General features: G+C 39.9%; 1 protein-coding gene across 2 annotated transcripts in view; it reads left to right on the top strand.

The window, feature by feature from the left end:
- XPR1 (xenotropic and polytropic retrovirus receptor 1) overlaps positions 1–15,425 on the top strand; it is a 109,319-nt gene that overhangs the window by 76,795 nt on the left and 17,099 nt on the right. For both annotated transcript variants that reach the window (XM_061345563.1, XM_061345564.1), the window contains exons 4-10: positions 2,226–2,449; positions 6,057–6,206; positions 6,615–6,698; positions 6,964–7,045; positions 10,549–10,736; positions 10,970–11,149; positions 15,033–15,198. In XM_061345563.1, coding sequence (XP_061201547.1) covers positions 2,226–2,449; positions 6,057–6,206; positions 6,615–6,698; positions 6,964–7,045; positions 10,549–10,736; positions 10,970–11,149; positions 15,033–15,198 — 1,074 coding nt within the window. The remainder of the gene's footprint in view (positions 1–2,225; positions 2,450–6,056; positions 6,207–6,614; positions 6,699–6,963; positions 7,046–10,548; positions 10,737–10,969; positions 11,150–15,032; positions 15,199–15,425) is intronic.

The raw sequence follows: 15,425 nt of genomic DNA, 5'->3' as shown, positions 1-15,425 counted from the left end.
CCTTAGAGAACTGTGGTCCTACCCTACAGATGTGAGAGGGCAATACGTAATTAAAAAGAGTATTTTGGAGATGATGCTTTTTACTAGACGTTGCTTTGCAAAGAAAATTGCAGCAGCAGTTTTGAGACTATTTCAAAGCATTGTCTTTTCTTTAAATACTGTTTTGTTAGGCTTTTAGTTGGCTTTTTTTTTCTGGACATAGGGAAAATGGAACATAGTTTCAATTTAGAGATGTGATTTAAACTCTTGCATATTTAATAATTTGATCCAAAGAAATATTAGTGTATCACAGTTTAATATGGCATTTTGAATATAGTAAACTTGTGAGGTTTATTTATATGAAGGCTTTTGGTTCTAACAGTTGCTCTAATAGATATCCGTTACTTCTTCCCGAGAGAGTTCCCAAAGTGGGGAAAGATTATTTTGCAGTCTGACCTTGTGTGTGTTAAATATTATATAATTGTAGGCTGTGGGCAGACAATTCTCACTGTGGGCTACATTGCCTCTCTTCAGTGGAGTCCTTGAAGCTACAGAAGTTACCAGGGAGGAGTTATCCTTTCCTGTCTTTTTAAAACATCTTTTAATAAAGCTTATAATCAAGAACGTTAGAGAGTTTCAGGCTCTTCCATACTTGATTTTTGTACATTGGTTCAAATTTTCCATTCAGAAAGGCATTCTCCTTCTGGAAAATACCTTATGCAGAGCACTGTATAATTATTTACAGATGAGGTTTGCTTAAAATTAACCAGAATTGAATAAGACTGAGGAGAAAGTCAGAATTGCTCCCATAAGAGTGACTCTTACTTTGAGGGAGGTGCAGCAGCAATTGAAAATTACTGTTAAGTTATGCAAGATGCTAATGAAGGGGAATTAGATGGACAGCCAGAAGACTGTTGGGCAAAGTTTTGGATGGTGGAGGGACCGTGGGGCTCCATGGTTTCTGTTGCGGTGGTGTGTCCTGCTGGGTGGAGGTGGTTCCAGCTTCCAGCCTCTACTCCAACACTGTGAACCTATTTGATGCCTTCCTGGCCAGAGCCACTGCCCATGGTCTGCGATGGGACTTATCAGCAGAGATGCCAAAGCTGTGACTAAAGCCATAGGGGAGGGAAAAAGACTGGAGAGAACTAGTTGTACCTGATCAAAGAGAAAGATAATGGTGTCAGTTATACTGGTTTTAGCATTAAAAAGATTTTTATTTAGCCCCAAATTATTTTTTTTCTGAAAGTACATAAAGCAGCATACTTAAAGGAACACCTTTTTCATACTTGAGATGTGAGGACGAGAGGCTGACTTCTTCTGAATACACATCAAAATGAAATTTAAATTCAGGTTGGCTGTTCCTTTAATCAGTAAATAATGAGGCAATGCTTCTAACCTGCATGAGCCTAAACTGAGGAAGAGAGGAATATATTATTACAGCAGTTTGTGTACAGCAGCTAGTAGTGTTGTAATTCCTGATCAAAGCAGAAGCTGTGTTTGTCTGTCACTGGGAGCTTGGCAGAAGGGTAGCGTTGCTTTCTGAGCAACAAAATTCAGCATCGCATTTGAAGTGTGGTTTGTTTTCTTTGGGTTTTTTTTTCTCCTTGGATTTCCTTACTGTCACATAAAAAGATAGTAAACACATAGTTAGTGGGTGCACAGATATGAAAAGTGCTTTGCTTACTAAACTGTCAAGTTTCATAACATTGTCTAACAGTTGGTTTTTTCCCTCATTTGCTTTTTCTGCATTAGCTTTATTTGAGAAAGGCGATCAGCTTTCCTTTGTGTGCAGAGTAGACGTGTGGTCACTGCTTTGGTATTTGGATGAGACCCTATCTGCCTGGCTGCATCCAGCTGTGGCTCTGCCAAGGTGGGGGGCCTAACCCTGCATCCTTGTGCTGGTTTATAGCCTCTTGGTACAGGCAACAACTGAGCAGGTTGGTCTTCTTCCATACCATACAGGTATGCGTACGGTCCTGGAACAAGCATCCTCTAGAAGAAATCAGATCTTGAGTGGAAGTGGAGAGGTCTGAATTCATGTCTTTAACTAAAAGGAGCTTCGTAGAAGGGAAATACATGGAGTTGTGGAATTTAATGCTTAGCAGGGGAAGACATGCTGTAGGTTATTCAGTGCAGTGCTTTTTACCTACAGGCATGTTATTTGAGGAAAAGGTATAGTGCTTTTTACAGGCTCAGTAGGCAAGTTGCTATCCTCTCATCTGATTTTTTCCTTTCCTTGCTAACAGAAAAGCTTGCAGAAGCTCAGCGCAGGTTTACTACTCTCCGGACTGAGTTACAATCAACTTTGGATGCACAAAAAGAAGCCAGTGGGGTTTCCACACTTCAGCGGCGCAGAAAGCCAGTCTTCCACCTGTCCCACGAAGAACGAGTCCAGCATAGGAATATCAAAGATCTGAAATTGGCCTTCAGTGAGCTCTACCTCAGCCTCATCTTACTGCAGAACTATCAGGTACCTGCAAAAAGATGTGGGTTTACAAAGCCCTGTATGTAAATGACTCTCTGCTTTGTGTATCCTTCAGTTGCCTCATTCAAGCTGTTATTTTAATTTCTTCCTTAATTTTGGGTTCCCTAACACTTAAGAAAAGGCAGATGCCTAGCAGCTAGCAGTGTAATGTCTTGTTGCTTTTTGTTGAAATAGAATTGCTAAGCTGACCTTCAGAAGGACCTTTCTTTGTCTTCCGTTTCTGGGCTGGCTGACCCCAACACCCTTTGCCCAGGCATGGCCAGAACATGAAGTTATATCAGTACCTTCTCCTTCTGTAATGTGTTGTTCTGTGCAGGGCTGGAGCTGGCACACTGGGGAAGAAAGAAGTTCTTTTATCTAATATTTGTAATGAAACTTGAAATGCTAACATACTGTTTTCTCTTGGCGTTACCATGGTAGTGACTGTGACCTTGCTATATCAGAATTTCTTGTTAAAACATTCATTAAAAAGAAGTTTTCAATGCTGTAGGATACAGGCTTGTTTGCCTTGAAGTATGAGAAAACCTAATCTTTACTTGTACTAGGGTTTCTGGCAGGAAAGGGCATGGTAAATACTGCAGATGTTGATATTGTTCCAAAAATCTTGAAACAAAAATCTGAAACTGTTACGATCTTTTTTTCTGGGATAGCTCTTTTGGTGTTAAGTACTCTGAAATGCTTTTACATGTCTTACTGTGAGGGGTTTTAGCTTGTTAAATAAGAATGTTTGAGTTTAAATTTAGTGCATCTGTATTTAGATCTTTACCAGCGTTGTACTGGAGAATTTTACTGAACAAAATTAATTGTTAGAAATACTACCTGCAGTGTGGGCAAACTTAATTCTACCAAAATTCTGAGTATTCATACCATTCCCAAAGTGATGTTATTATGTCTTTGAGTACATGTCTGGAAACTATTTATGAGTTTCTCAGTAAAGCCCTTTAACTGCTCGAGGTAATTTCTGTTTCAAAATCCTGGGAAAGTTAGAGTGTCTGTAGCTTTTCAGGAATGGAATGAAGCAGTATTACATGCTGTGATTTCTTCAAGTTTTGTTTTGGTTAAAAAAAAACCCAAAAGTTCTTATTCTTGGTAACAGAAGTCACTTCTGAGGCTTGATGAAGAATTTAAATAGTGGTGACATAGGTCATTAATTTGGAAAATCTTTTCCTACTATTCATCAGTGAAGAAAGGCATGTTACACACCTATATTTTTGCTACCGAGAGTTCATTGTACGTATAGAAAATGTTGATGTAAATCCCATCTGGATTTGATAGCTTTCACAGTATCCAAAAGGAGCAGAGCTTCTTTCCACAACATACTGAGAATGAGAAAAATTAGTTCTAATTGGTCTTGAAGTTTAGGACAGTGAGTACAAGTACTAAACCAGATATAAAACCAAATCCCAGAATACTTCTCTTAGTCACTTTTGATCTTAGAGTCTAAGAACTAGGAATATTCTAGCTCTTCAAGTTTTGGAGGGGAAAAACAGTAACCTGGTGGGAAGATGACATAGCTGAGGCCTTCATGTAGGTGGTAAAGGGAAGTCAACAACGGCATTATAAATACCAATCTATGACTTTGATGAAATGCTGAAGTCTTGAGGTGGGTTACCAGGAGCAGAAAACGCATTTGAAGCAAATTCTAGTCTGTTAGACTGAAGCAAGAGCAAAAGCAGCATGCTTTCATTTCTAAAGTACACAAACCAAATATCAAGTGGAACTGTAACTTGTCTCCAGGGCAGCTGATATTTAATGTGCCAGTGATTAAACTTCTGATAAAATTGATTTGTTATTAACAGTAATATATAATTCTAGAGTGTGTAGATCTATAAATAGATCTATTTCTTTGACATACTGTTTCAGAACAAACAAATTTTAATTATGAAATACATAATATTTACTTATACTGTGTATAATACAGTACGCTAATCAGGCAAATAACGAATACTGAATCAGGCTTATTAAACTGCTGTGTGTTTGTCTTGCTGGTGTATTTCCTTATGCATTTGTATATGAGCAGAGATTTTTGAATTCACTGATTCTACTTGATCTTGCATTATGTTATTGCATAAATTGTACTCTTTAGTTTTTATTCACCTTCAATGGATTGAATTAATATCCAGCAGAAATGGAAGTCAGGCTTGGAGAAGGCCCCTTGCTAAACAAAAGCATCACGAATAGCAAAGCATCTGACTGTGTGAATGATGTTTGACTGTTCCATCACTGTATGTTCCTTGTCAGAAGCACCACTGTAACCACCAGTATTGTTACTGTGGGCTTTGGGCTTGCAGAGTTTTTGCAGCCAGGGGATGAAGTGCTGCTGGAGAGGTTCAAGGGTGTCTGGTGTAACCTTGCCCAGACCAGCCAAGGCACACCAGAGTTAGGCTGGGATTGGACACATGGCAGATAAAGTGATGTTAGTTGAGGCTACAGAAAAATCTCTGACAAAAATCATCATTTTTTTTGCATATTTGCATATGGGATTTTGCTGTTTTCTTTCTTTTCCTTTCCAAGCTCCTTTCTAAGCTTCTTCATTTTTATTATTTTTTTTTCCCAGAGGTGAATCTTGCCATCATTTGTCTGTGTTCCTACTGTTGCTTGAATGAAACGTTGAGTGTTTTGAGTGGTGTTTTCTGCATAATGAAATGCAGGATTTCGAATACATCTTGTCACAGCAATTGCCTGCAGCGTGATGAGCTTTGCCTTTCTTAAGTTACTGTGCATTAGAAGAGTATTGGGTTAGTCTCATATATAACTTGAAAATGAACAATTAATTGTTGTTTTAATGCACCTCTACATACTAGGGAGTTGCATCTTCCACATCTGCAAGTTTAAAATAGTTTTGCAGTCATTGTGCAATGTACGCTGTAGAAAAGGATGGTGCTGTGGGGATGTACATGTCTGGAGCTAATCTGCAGCATTTATACATTTTGTACGAGGATTTCCCTTCTGTAATGAATTTATCTGGACAACTTGATTTGAAACCAACACAGAGTTTAAAGAAACTAGAATTTAGTAGCTTAGCCTTTTCAGAAGGGAAAACCGTTGAAGAATTGGTAATGACTCAAATAGTTTTGATAAACATGTCTTTCTGTAGCTTTATATGTTTCTTAAGAGCTCATTACAACTCCTGCTAATCCAGAAACCAGCTGCCAGTTTGCACTACCTGGGATATATATAGTAAGGTATACCCAGGGAGAGGGAGCATGTTGTGAAATAACTTCATGCAAGTTTTGAGCGTGTCCAAAGGTTATTAGTCTTCAGGGAGGTTTCATCAGGATTGTCATCACTTCCTGCATTAAGGAAGAAAGTGGGGGTAATTTGTCTTTTCAGGAAACATGAAGTTTAGGTAGTTTCCTGCAAATAAGCTATATGGCTTTATGCCCCTGAGTCCTACATTTTTTCTGTTATTTGCAAGGGATGTGTGTGCCTTCTAATATAGTGCTAAATCAGAAACTTCCTGACAATTGATGCAATAATTTGTTGGGTTTTATTAACTATTCCTTTTTTGCAAGCACTGGAAATACAACCATTTAACTTTCTTGGACCTGACTGAGGTTAAAAGCCAGTAACTCTTTTCCCTTGTCTGCAGAACCTGAACTTCACCGGCTTCCGCAAGATCTTAAAGAAGCATGACAAGAACTTGGAGACAGCGCGGGGAGCAGAATGGCGGGTGGCTGAGGTGGAGGTAGCACCTTTCTACACTTGCAAGAAGATCAACCAGCTTATCTCCGAAACAGAGGTAAATATGCTAGTCTGGGTACTGTTCCTCTTTTTAACTAGAAAACAGTGTTTTCTTGTTCACTACTGATTCCTATAATGTTTTGCCCTCTCAAGCTTGTATTTGCCACCAAGACAGCTATTAATTGATTTTTGAAATGCCACTACTTTCTGGCGCTGCTTACGAAATTTGGGTATTTCTCTTCAGCTGGTAGCTTTTCACTCTGAAAAGCCAGTGCAGTGTTAGCTTGTATTGTGTAACTTGATGCAGCATGGCGAGCTTCTCCTAACTTTGTTAATGTGTGCTAGGAGAGTATTGGGCCAGGGCTCAAATGTAACTTGGAAACCAACTGTTATTTTTGGTTTTAATGCAGTACCATGTGCTTATCATTAGAATGAACTTCTGTGATGTATATCTTCATCTCCTTAGGAAGTGGTGACCAATGAGTTAGAAGATGGAGACAGACAGAAGGCTATGAAACGTTTGCGTGTTCCACCCTTAGGAGCAGCTCAGGTGAGAGATCAAGCTGTGCAGTGAAGATGCTTCTCCAACTTGTTAAGGTGCCAAATTAGATTCAATGTCTGAACAAAGTAGTGCAAATAATTGATGTGAGTATGCTCTGCAGATTGTGAGGGGGATATTGTCACATAACCTGCTTTAGTTTGGAAGATTTGGAAGTAGCTTACTTTTCCTAATTTTAAATGTATTCCACAGATTAATCTGACTTTGCTGATAACCTGTTTACCTCACCTTAATTCCACCATTGCTTTGTTCACAGCCTGTACCAGCCTGGACTACATTCAGGGTTGGATTATTCTGTGGGTTGTTCATTGCACTGAACGTCACTGTCATACTTTCAGGTGGGTATCCTTGACTGGACTCGCTGCCTGCCATACCTTGGTTTGGATATGTTCTCATCACTTAATGGGGGTCTGGATCTGAGCTGAGTTGGTCAGGATGTTCCAGATTGAATCAGTCTGGGTCAGATCACACTGTTGTAAAGTATTAGTTCTGCCCAGTAATAGATTGTGTTTTTTCATGTTGTATATGCGGATTTTGGACTTCAAATATATTATGGTTTGTTCTCCTGGTTTCCTCCCTATTCTTGGAATGATGTTCTGGAGGTGGAACATCCATCTGCAAAGACAGATTTCTGTTATGGTTTTGTGAACACACAGACCTCACTCACCTTGACACAGGTACTCCTAAAACTTAAGTTTTTCATGATACTAGCTCCCTACAGAGAGTGAGACCAGAGATAGAGCCATGTAAGCACCATGCCACTTGGGGCATTTTCATGTAGAAATTTCAAGGATTTCAATGACTGGTGCCTATTAATGGAATTAATTTAATTTTTCTTGTTGGCAGATTTTGGCAAGATTGTTTAACAGTTACAATGAATTATTATGTATCTCAGACATTGGTTTTATTCTTGCTTTGTGCCTTCTGAGTTTGAACTCTGAATTAAAAGCCATGTTAGTACTGTAGATCCAGACAGACGTTTAATCACAAGCAGCTTTACTAATTCTGTGTGTGATTTCAGTAGTGTTATAACTTGCTTAAACAGTAAAAAGGAAAAGGCTTAACAAATCAACGTGTGAGCTCTTGCGTTAGGGGAAAGCCCATGTCTGTGGTTTTGACTTAAAAGAAATTTTTAATCAGATGTTTCTGTAATTGAATCCAGTCATCTCTTGGGATAAAATGTCTCTGTTTGAGAAACTGTTTGCAGTGCTTCCCATTTGGTCTTCCAACGGTAGAAGCAGAAGCTTGACCTCTCTGCGTTGAAGGGTCTGTTTAATGTGTAGAAGCTGCTCTATTCATCGTATCTTTTTTCTGTTGCTTATATGTTTGATCTCCATGTGAGTTGCAAATACACCTGAAGCCAGTTGTGTTTGCATTATCTCTCAGTAAGTGACACAGTTGTGAGGAGGAATTCATAACAATGATTAGACCTCCAAAGCAGATGTTACTAACTTACTGTGAATAATAGGCTTGTTTGTTATCAGCACACATGATCTGATATCTGTACATTACTTCAGATATTGGGCAAAACCTGTATTCTAACTGCAAAGTGGTTTGTGGTTTTTGGTTGGGTTTTTTTTTTTTCTTTTATTTTGATGAGTTTGCTAACCTCTCTGCTATATTTGAAGATTATTATTTGATTGACTGAAATGGGATTTATGTATTGTATGTGTAGAATCTGTGAAACTGCATAGAACTTCTACTGGAAAACCACTTCTTTATTACCTGATTTTACGACTAGAACAGCAACCTTTTACAGATGGAATTCATGATATCTTGGGGTCTGTTAGAGGCTGCAAATGTTACAGTTGGACCCCACGGAAGCATCCTCCTAAAGAGTACGAATTTTGAGGCATCACTGTTTCTGTATTAGCTTTCCTAGGTGCCAAGCCAGTTCATGGAAATGGGCATATGTTTTATTAACCAGAAACCTGTAAGATTTCATGCAAAATCTCAGACTCTTGCTGCAGCAATGCCCTGTCTCGTGTTTGAGAATTAGGCTGCTATGCCATTGGCCTTGTAACCAGAGACATCTTCCTCTCTGAACATCTTGTTCAGAGCTTGTATTTGCTGAAGGAATGAGTTGATCAGGTGTCACATACCTGCTGTGACTCTAGCAGGTGACTTTGCTTGTATTTTATTTAACTGGATATGTATGGAAAATCTCTGCCTTAGGGCTGTAGTATGGAGGAGCCCTGCACTGGGTCTCACCAGTTTGAGACCACATACACCTTTGCTGGACACTTAACTGCAAGTTGGTCTTTGGGGGTCTTCAGTCAAACTGCTCAGCAGTAGTGAAGAAAATGGTTCAGTCAGGACACATGAAAAAGGAATCAAATCTAGCCATTACACTGCAGAAACTAAACTACATAGGGTTTTAGTATCAGAAGAGAGACTATACAGAAATACTCTGAACTTCTTTGTGTTAGTATCTGATATGCTTGTATTGTTGAGTATCTGGTTTTTTCTCCAGAACCAGCTGCTGTTCAACCTGCAATTATGGTCCTGAGCCTAGAAATAAGATTAGCGGGCATTAGATATGGAAGTCATATGCTATACTGTCATGAACCATGTTTGCCTCAGGATAAACCTTTGTCTGAGTGTTCTGTCTTAAACAGCACACAGCATATCTGTCCTATTCTGCCTGGTCGTGTCTTATTCAGTAGTTTTGGGGATGCCTTGTCCTGTCTGAAAGCACCTCCTTTGGTTTTCAGATCAAAATTCGAAATGCTGCTTTTGCAATTCCATATTTAAGACTCATTTCTTTCAGCTTCTTCAGGGTGTCTGTCATTTCTGTCCAAAATTTGACCTTTTCCCTGAATCCAGTAGTCTCGAAGTTACACATTTAAAGTAGCAGTTCTTGAGTCATTGCTCCTTGCACAATTTTCCTCTATAATTTTATGTAGTATAAAAGTACAGACGCTGAACACATGAAACTTCTTATGTTTGAGGGGAAAAAAAGCACACAAAAAAAAAAACCACCCCGAAATATGAAAAACTCAGGGTTGTAATTTAGACAGGAAGGTTTGTGCAAATAAATTCTCAGCATCAATTCTGTAAAACTGTATACCCTCCCCCCCTTAAAAAGCACATGGGTGAGAAACACTCAATGAAACTGAGGATTCAAGTAACCGTATTTCCATATTTTATTTGTGCTTTTCTCATGAAACCTGTATTGGGCAACCAGGTGACAGCATTTTGTAAAGAGGCTTATGCTGGAGAAACTTCCTGCTGTATAAGGCTACTTGTTTGAAATTAAGTGGATTTGTTTCTAAACCCCTGAAGACTGAACAAAGGAAGCAACAGGCTTTCCAGTATTGCTTGTGTTGGTTTTTCTGTTTGTGTGTGGCTGGATATTATATTGCTAGTTATGAATATGTATTACACTACAGTTGCATTGAGTTCAATGATTAGGCACAGTTTAGCATTGTTTTAAATGCTGTAAATGGTGCTTTTTGGTTTTGTGGGGAGCTGAAGTATTTGTGTGTCTGTCTGGTGGGATTTCATCTTCATTAAACCAGAACATTGAAGTGTTTGTAGTCACGATTTATGCTAGTGATGTCCCACGTGCCGGTAGTATGACACAGGGGACTTACAATGCTGCTAATGACTTGACTACACAAGCTGGAGAGTGAATTTTCCCCAGAATACTCCTAAATGCTCTGACAGGCTGGGTAAAAACTCCTCTGCTTGCTGGAATATGCAGGTGCCTGTAAGTGCACCCTGTTTTCACAGGGTACAGCTGAGCATCTGAGAATGAGCATAAAACAGTAGAGCACAGCTTTATGTTGTGACATGACTTGTGGTATTGCTAAGGTCTTTCCTATTTTTTCTTTTCCAGGTGTGGCTTTTATAAAGGGATCAAATGTGTGGCCACTGGTGAGAATCTATCGAGGTGGCTTTCTCCTGATAGAATTCCTCTTTCTCCTGGGTATCAACACATATGGCTGGAGACAGGCTGGAGTGAATCACGTCCTCATCTTTGAACTCAATCCCCGCAGCAACTTGTCCCATCAACATCTCTTTGAGGTAAACAGAATAGATTGCAGGAGTGGTTGAGCTGTGTGGCATATCAGGAGGATAAATCCTGCATCATTTCCTGGCAAGGAGTTCTGATACAATTAGAAGAGGAAGTTGCTGAAGTCTGATTAGATTACAGGATTGAGCACTGCTCTCCCTTTTCTTATAATGAGAATTTATTGAGGATTTAAAAACTATATTTTCATAAAGTATTTATGTGTTTTATTTCTGTCGTTCTGTAGATTGCTGGTTTCCTGGGCGTTTTGTGGTGCCTGAGCCTGCTGGCATGTATATATGGTAAATTCACCTACATTCCTATGCAGGTGAATCCACTCATCTTATATGGCTTCATGTTGCTTTTTCTCATCAACCCTACCAAAACCTTATATTACAAGTCCCGTTTTTGGCTGCTCAAACTATTGGTAAGTCTCAAACCTGAAATAAATAAATAATTTATTAAAAAATGCTGTAGCTGAGCAGCAGCAGTTCAGTATATATGTTACTAATCTTCAGGAAAGTGGGATGCTTATACCACTGTGTGTTCATAGAACAGACCTGATAAGGTATTGACTGCACATCACTTGAGCATGGTTTTAAAGAAGCAAATTCTGCTTGTACCAGTCTATCATTATCTTTGTATTGCAGGTAGCTACTGGCTAATCTTCCTGTATCCAGCTGTATGCATACTTTTGCACATACAGAAACACTCTGATGTATTTATTTTTTGTTCCTAAATGTAGTGAAGCAGTTTGATTAGGGTTACAGTGCTGTAAGGCAAGGTTGCATGGAAGCTTCTCAGCCCAAACTGGGTGAGTGGCAACATTGAGAGGATTCACTGATGAGTGGGAACGTTTGCAAAGGTTACTGTTTATAAAATTATGTTCATGGGTGGGCTTTTTTTCACCGAGTCTGTTTGTGGTCTTAAACTATTTATTTTAGACCCAGCTTCCATTTTCCAGGTAAGATAAATCTGGTAAATTGAATGTAAATGTGTGTGCTACTTCAGTGTTCTATTTATAGGTGGGAACAACGAAAGAACAGTTTTCAAGCTTGTATGGATCATTAATTTCTTCCCAAATGGCTGATTCAGACGTTCAAGCCCACTGTGTATGCCCTTATAAATTGGCTTTAATCAAGTTGGTTCCCTCAATTCCTTATTCTTGTTGCAACTGCTCAGAGAGCATTGGGTGTAAGAGGGTTTGGCAGGCTGATGTTATTTGTAGAATCATTTCAGTGCCAGTTAAAACAATTAACTTTATCTGGAACATGACAGTAACGAAACGTAGAATCATGCTTCAGGCATGCGCATGCAAGTGTACACACAGCTGCTTAACCTCTGTGTGTTTACCTCTGTTATTTTATTTACTAGCTTACTACTATTTCAGTTTTTCTTTTTTGCCTTCCAGCATTCAGCCATCTCTCATAGATGTACCTTTAGTCCCAAGCCTCATTAGTCTTGCCGCTCTCCCTTGGTGCTAGGGGAAGCACTGGAAGTGCTTTAACCATGTGAGCAATATCTGTGCTAATTTACCTTAATATCTTAACAGGGTAAGATTTTCAGTCCTCACAGACCTCTTAGGCAGTTTCCAGTACCTGCTCTAGCCCACCTATCTCTAGACTATGCTGCAGTCTGTGATAGAGGCACATCTTTGAGTGTGCAGAGGCCAATTCATCCCAGGATCTCCTGGGGAAAAATGCTTCATCAAAATGCAAGATCACCTTAATGGTGGAAAATGACACAGTACTTGTGACAGTGTGTTATGCGGAAGGGGAAGAAAGAGGCCAGACAAACCACATAAAGAGTAGCTGTTAGGCTTTTCTAATTTTTATTGTGTGTAATTGGCTGGCTGGGTGTATTTTACTGCTCTGTGCAGTTGCCAGCAGCTATCTGGGTGAAAGGAGGTTTAAATAGTGCAGTTCCTAGAGCTGTGCTGCTCACGCAAATTTTGGTGAGCATTTTTCTTCACATCTTCAATATGTTTAATTTCTAGCCATAACAAAATATGACATAGCAGGTGTAGCAGAGCATTACTGGAACCTTCAATGTTTCTAGAACCAAACCAGGAGCATACTTCAGTGTGTTGTAGCATTTGCTGATGGATCTGGGGGGCTTAGTGCATCCACCTGTGATCATCAACAGCTGCTTGTTGGTACTTATGAGTGAGATCTCTTGATAATCCCTAAGGGACTGTAAGATATATCTGAATTGATCTTCCTCTGAAAAAAAAAGTTTAATTCCCACACCAGCTCTTCTTTCCCGCCTGAGTACTTAGGTGAGTGTTCCTTTGCTGCCAGATGAGAAGCCCATGAGTGCGCTTGTGTAGGCTGAGGGGAGCAGCTCATCAGGAGGAATCCAATCCAAGTACAGGGGATGGCACAGCGTCTGTATGCCCACACTCTCTGCAGGAAACCAAAATGGCAAAACAACTGCAGGGAGCCTGTCTGAGAGAGGTGAAAATCTAGGAAGTGTTTAGCTCCAGCTCAAATATCTACTGTCTCAGCACCTACTAAAATCACAGCACCAGGAAGTCTGCTCTGACTGTGGAACTATTTGATATATAATTGCAGCCGATTACTAGAAACTGATGTTCAACTCCAGCTTTTTGTTGACTTTATTCTTGCAGCCCATCTTCTCTGGAGGATGTTGCAGACACTCCTCAGCTGAGGATTGAGGAGTTGCCTGTGGTACCTACCAGCAGACAGTGCCCTTCTCTGCCAGCACCCTCTGGTAGCTGGGCTGCAACTCTAGGTGTGCCTGGGCAGCATGTGTCAGCAGCCAGAAACCACAGAGCCTGACGTGCAGGGTTAGGAGAGTTCAGATGGCAGCTCAGGCTCTTAAGGATAGTTCACTGAGCTGCCAGTGCCTTATCTAGGTCATGGACATATCTGCTGACTCCTCATCTGCTGTAGCATTTAATTGGAAAGCTTCTACTCTTAAATTTTATGTTGTCATCTGGCATTGCCTGAGTGTCTCTCCGTAAATTAATTAAATAACAACATGGATTTTATTATTTTCTTCTTTGTTTTCTCATTTAATTTGTTTTAGTCGGTCTTTGTTTATAATAAAAAAGGTCAGATGAAACAGGTAAAGATAGTATCAGGGAATGTTGGTAAAATGGAGGAGCGACCTTTTAAAAAGGAAGGCTGGTGCGGCTTCTCTGACCTCTGCAGAAGCTGTTCTGCAGCTGGACTGCTTTGAGGACAGACCTCCCTAGTGGCTGGCCCTGTTTTGAGCCTTTGTAATAGGTTCCGTCCTTCAGCACAGTGCTTTCTGGGTCAAGATCCATACCTGCTTTATGCCACTAAGTCTTAATATCCCCTATTTGGCTTTGAAGGACCAGAGCCTTAAATTGACATTAGAAGCCAATGGGAATGTGTCAGTCCATTCCCTGTAAGGTTTCTGTAACTGTGTACCCTTTAGGTTAATAAGGATAGCAATATAAAAGATGAGTGGTAGCCTGTGCTTTCATTAATTTAAAGATTCATAAATCTCTGAACTACTGGATGGTGCTAGTGCTGTCTATTTGAGAAATTGGCCATTAGTAACTATAACTAACTGGGTAGAGAGAGTTGTAATCAAAGGTAATGGACCATGAAAACTGTCTGGTTTGAAAGTAGCAAAACTGCTGTTAAGGCTTAGAGGGAAAGTGGACTGGGATTGAGAGGGAGTCTAATTGACAGTCAATAGGATTTCCTCTGCCCTTTCTTTAACTCTTTCCCTGCTAGAGGCATGAGCAGATTCAGCAGTATCAATCTTTGCTTTTTCAACTTCTAACACCAAAGAACAACTAATGTGTTAAGTAAACCAAACCATGATCAGAGTAATGGCCATGCTGAGGGTCTATAACCTAACTGAAATATTAAGGGTGAGGGAGAAGGTAAGTGTGGAAGATGTCAATAGACATTACATAAATGCCTGAAAGAAGGCACTGATCAAAATGAGGAGCAACAGGAGAAACGGAGATTGGGAGTTTCTGGGAAAGAGCTTGGTTGGAGGAGACTAGGCTCTTCTGCCAGTGCGGAGGGAGAAAACAAAGAACCCCAAAAAAACCAAGCCCAAAACAACAACAAACACCAAAAAACAAGGGGACATGAATGGTTGCATGCAGAGAGGAATGCAGGAATGTCACTTGTACTAAAAGTGAGGAGACAACTATCTTTCTTGTGTCAGTAGGAGCAAGAGGTCAGCAATAAATCTTCAAGCCTTTCTGTGATTTCTCATATTTGCTCAATGTCATGATGTCCTGCCATTGCATTTAGATGTATTTGACACTGTTATGAATTATTCCTTTTTCTTCCTGACAGTTTCGAGTATTCACTGCTCCCTTCCACAAGGTAGGCTTTGCGGATTTCTGGCTGGCTGATCAGCTCAACAGCCTGGTCGTAATACTCATGGATCTGGAATACATGATCTGCTTCTACAGCTTTGAGGTTCAGTGGGAGGATAATGCTGGACTTCTGGCAAACACAGGTAGAGTAATGCTGATGACCTATTCAAATGCAGTCAAAATGATCTGAAGAAAACTGGCAAGGCAGCTTCATAATTGCATGTCTTTTTGAAGAGGGCTACCAAAGACATAGGGAACTAAAATAATTTGTGTTTCCTGTAAACACAGTGTTGGAGAGATTCTCCCCTTAATTCCATCTAGAGAAACTGAATTTCACATTAGTGTTAATTTCCTAGTCCAGTCATATGTC

The sequence above is a fragment of the Neopsephotus bourkii genome, unplaced genomic scaffold, assembly GCF_033783945.1.
Source record: "Neopsephotus bourkii isolate Nb327-2 ecotype Australia unplaced genomic scaffold, CSIRO-AGI_Nbou_v1 NB_234, whole genome shotgun sequence".
NCBI classification, from domain to species: Eukaryota; Metazoa; Chordata; class Aves; order Psittaciformes; family Psittacidae; genus Neopsephotus; species Neopsephotus bourkii.
The sequence above is the reverse complement of the archived record's forward strand: the minus strand, read 5'-3'. Positions and strand labels throughout refer to the sequence as shown.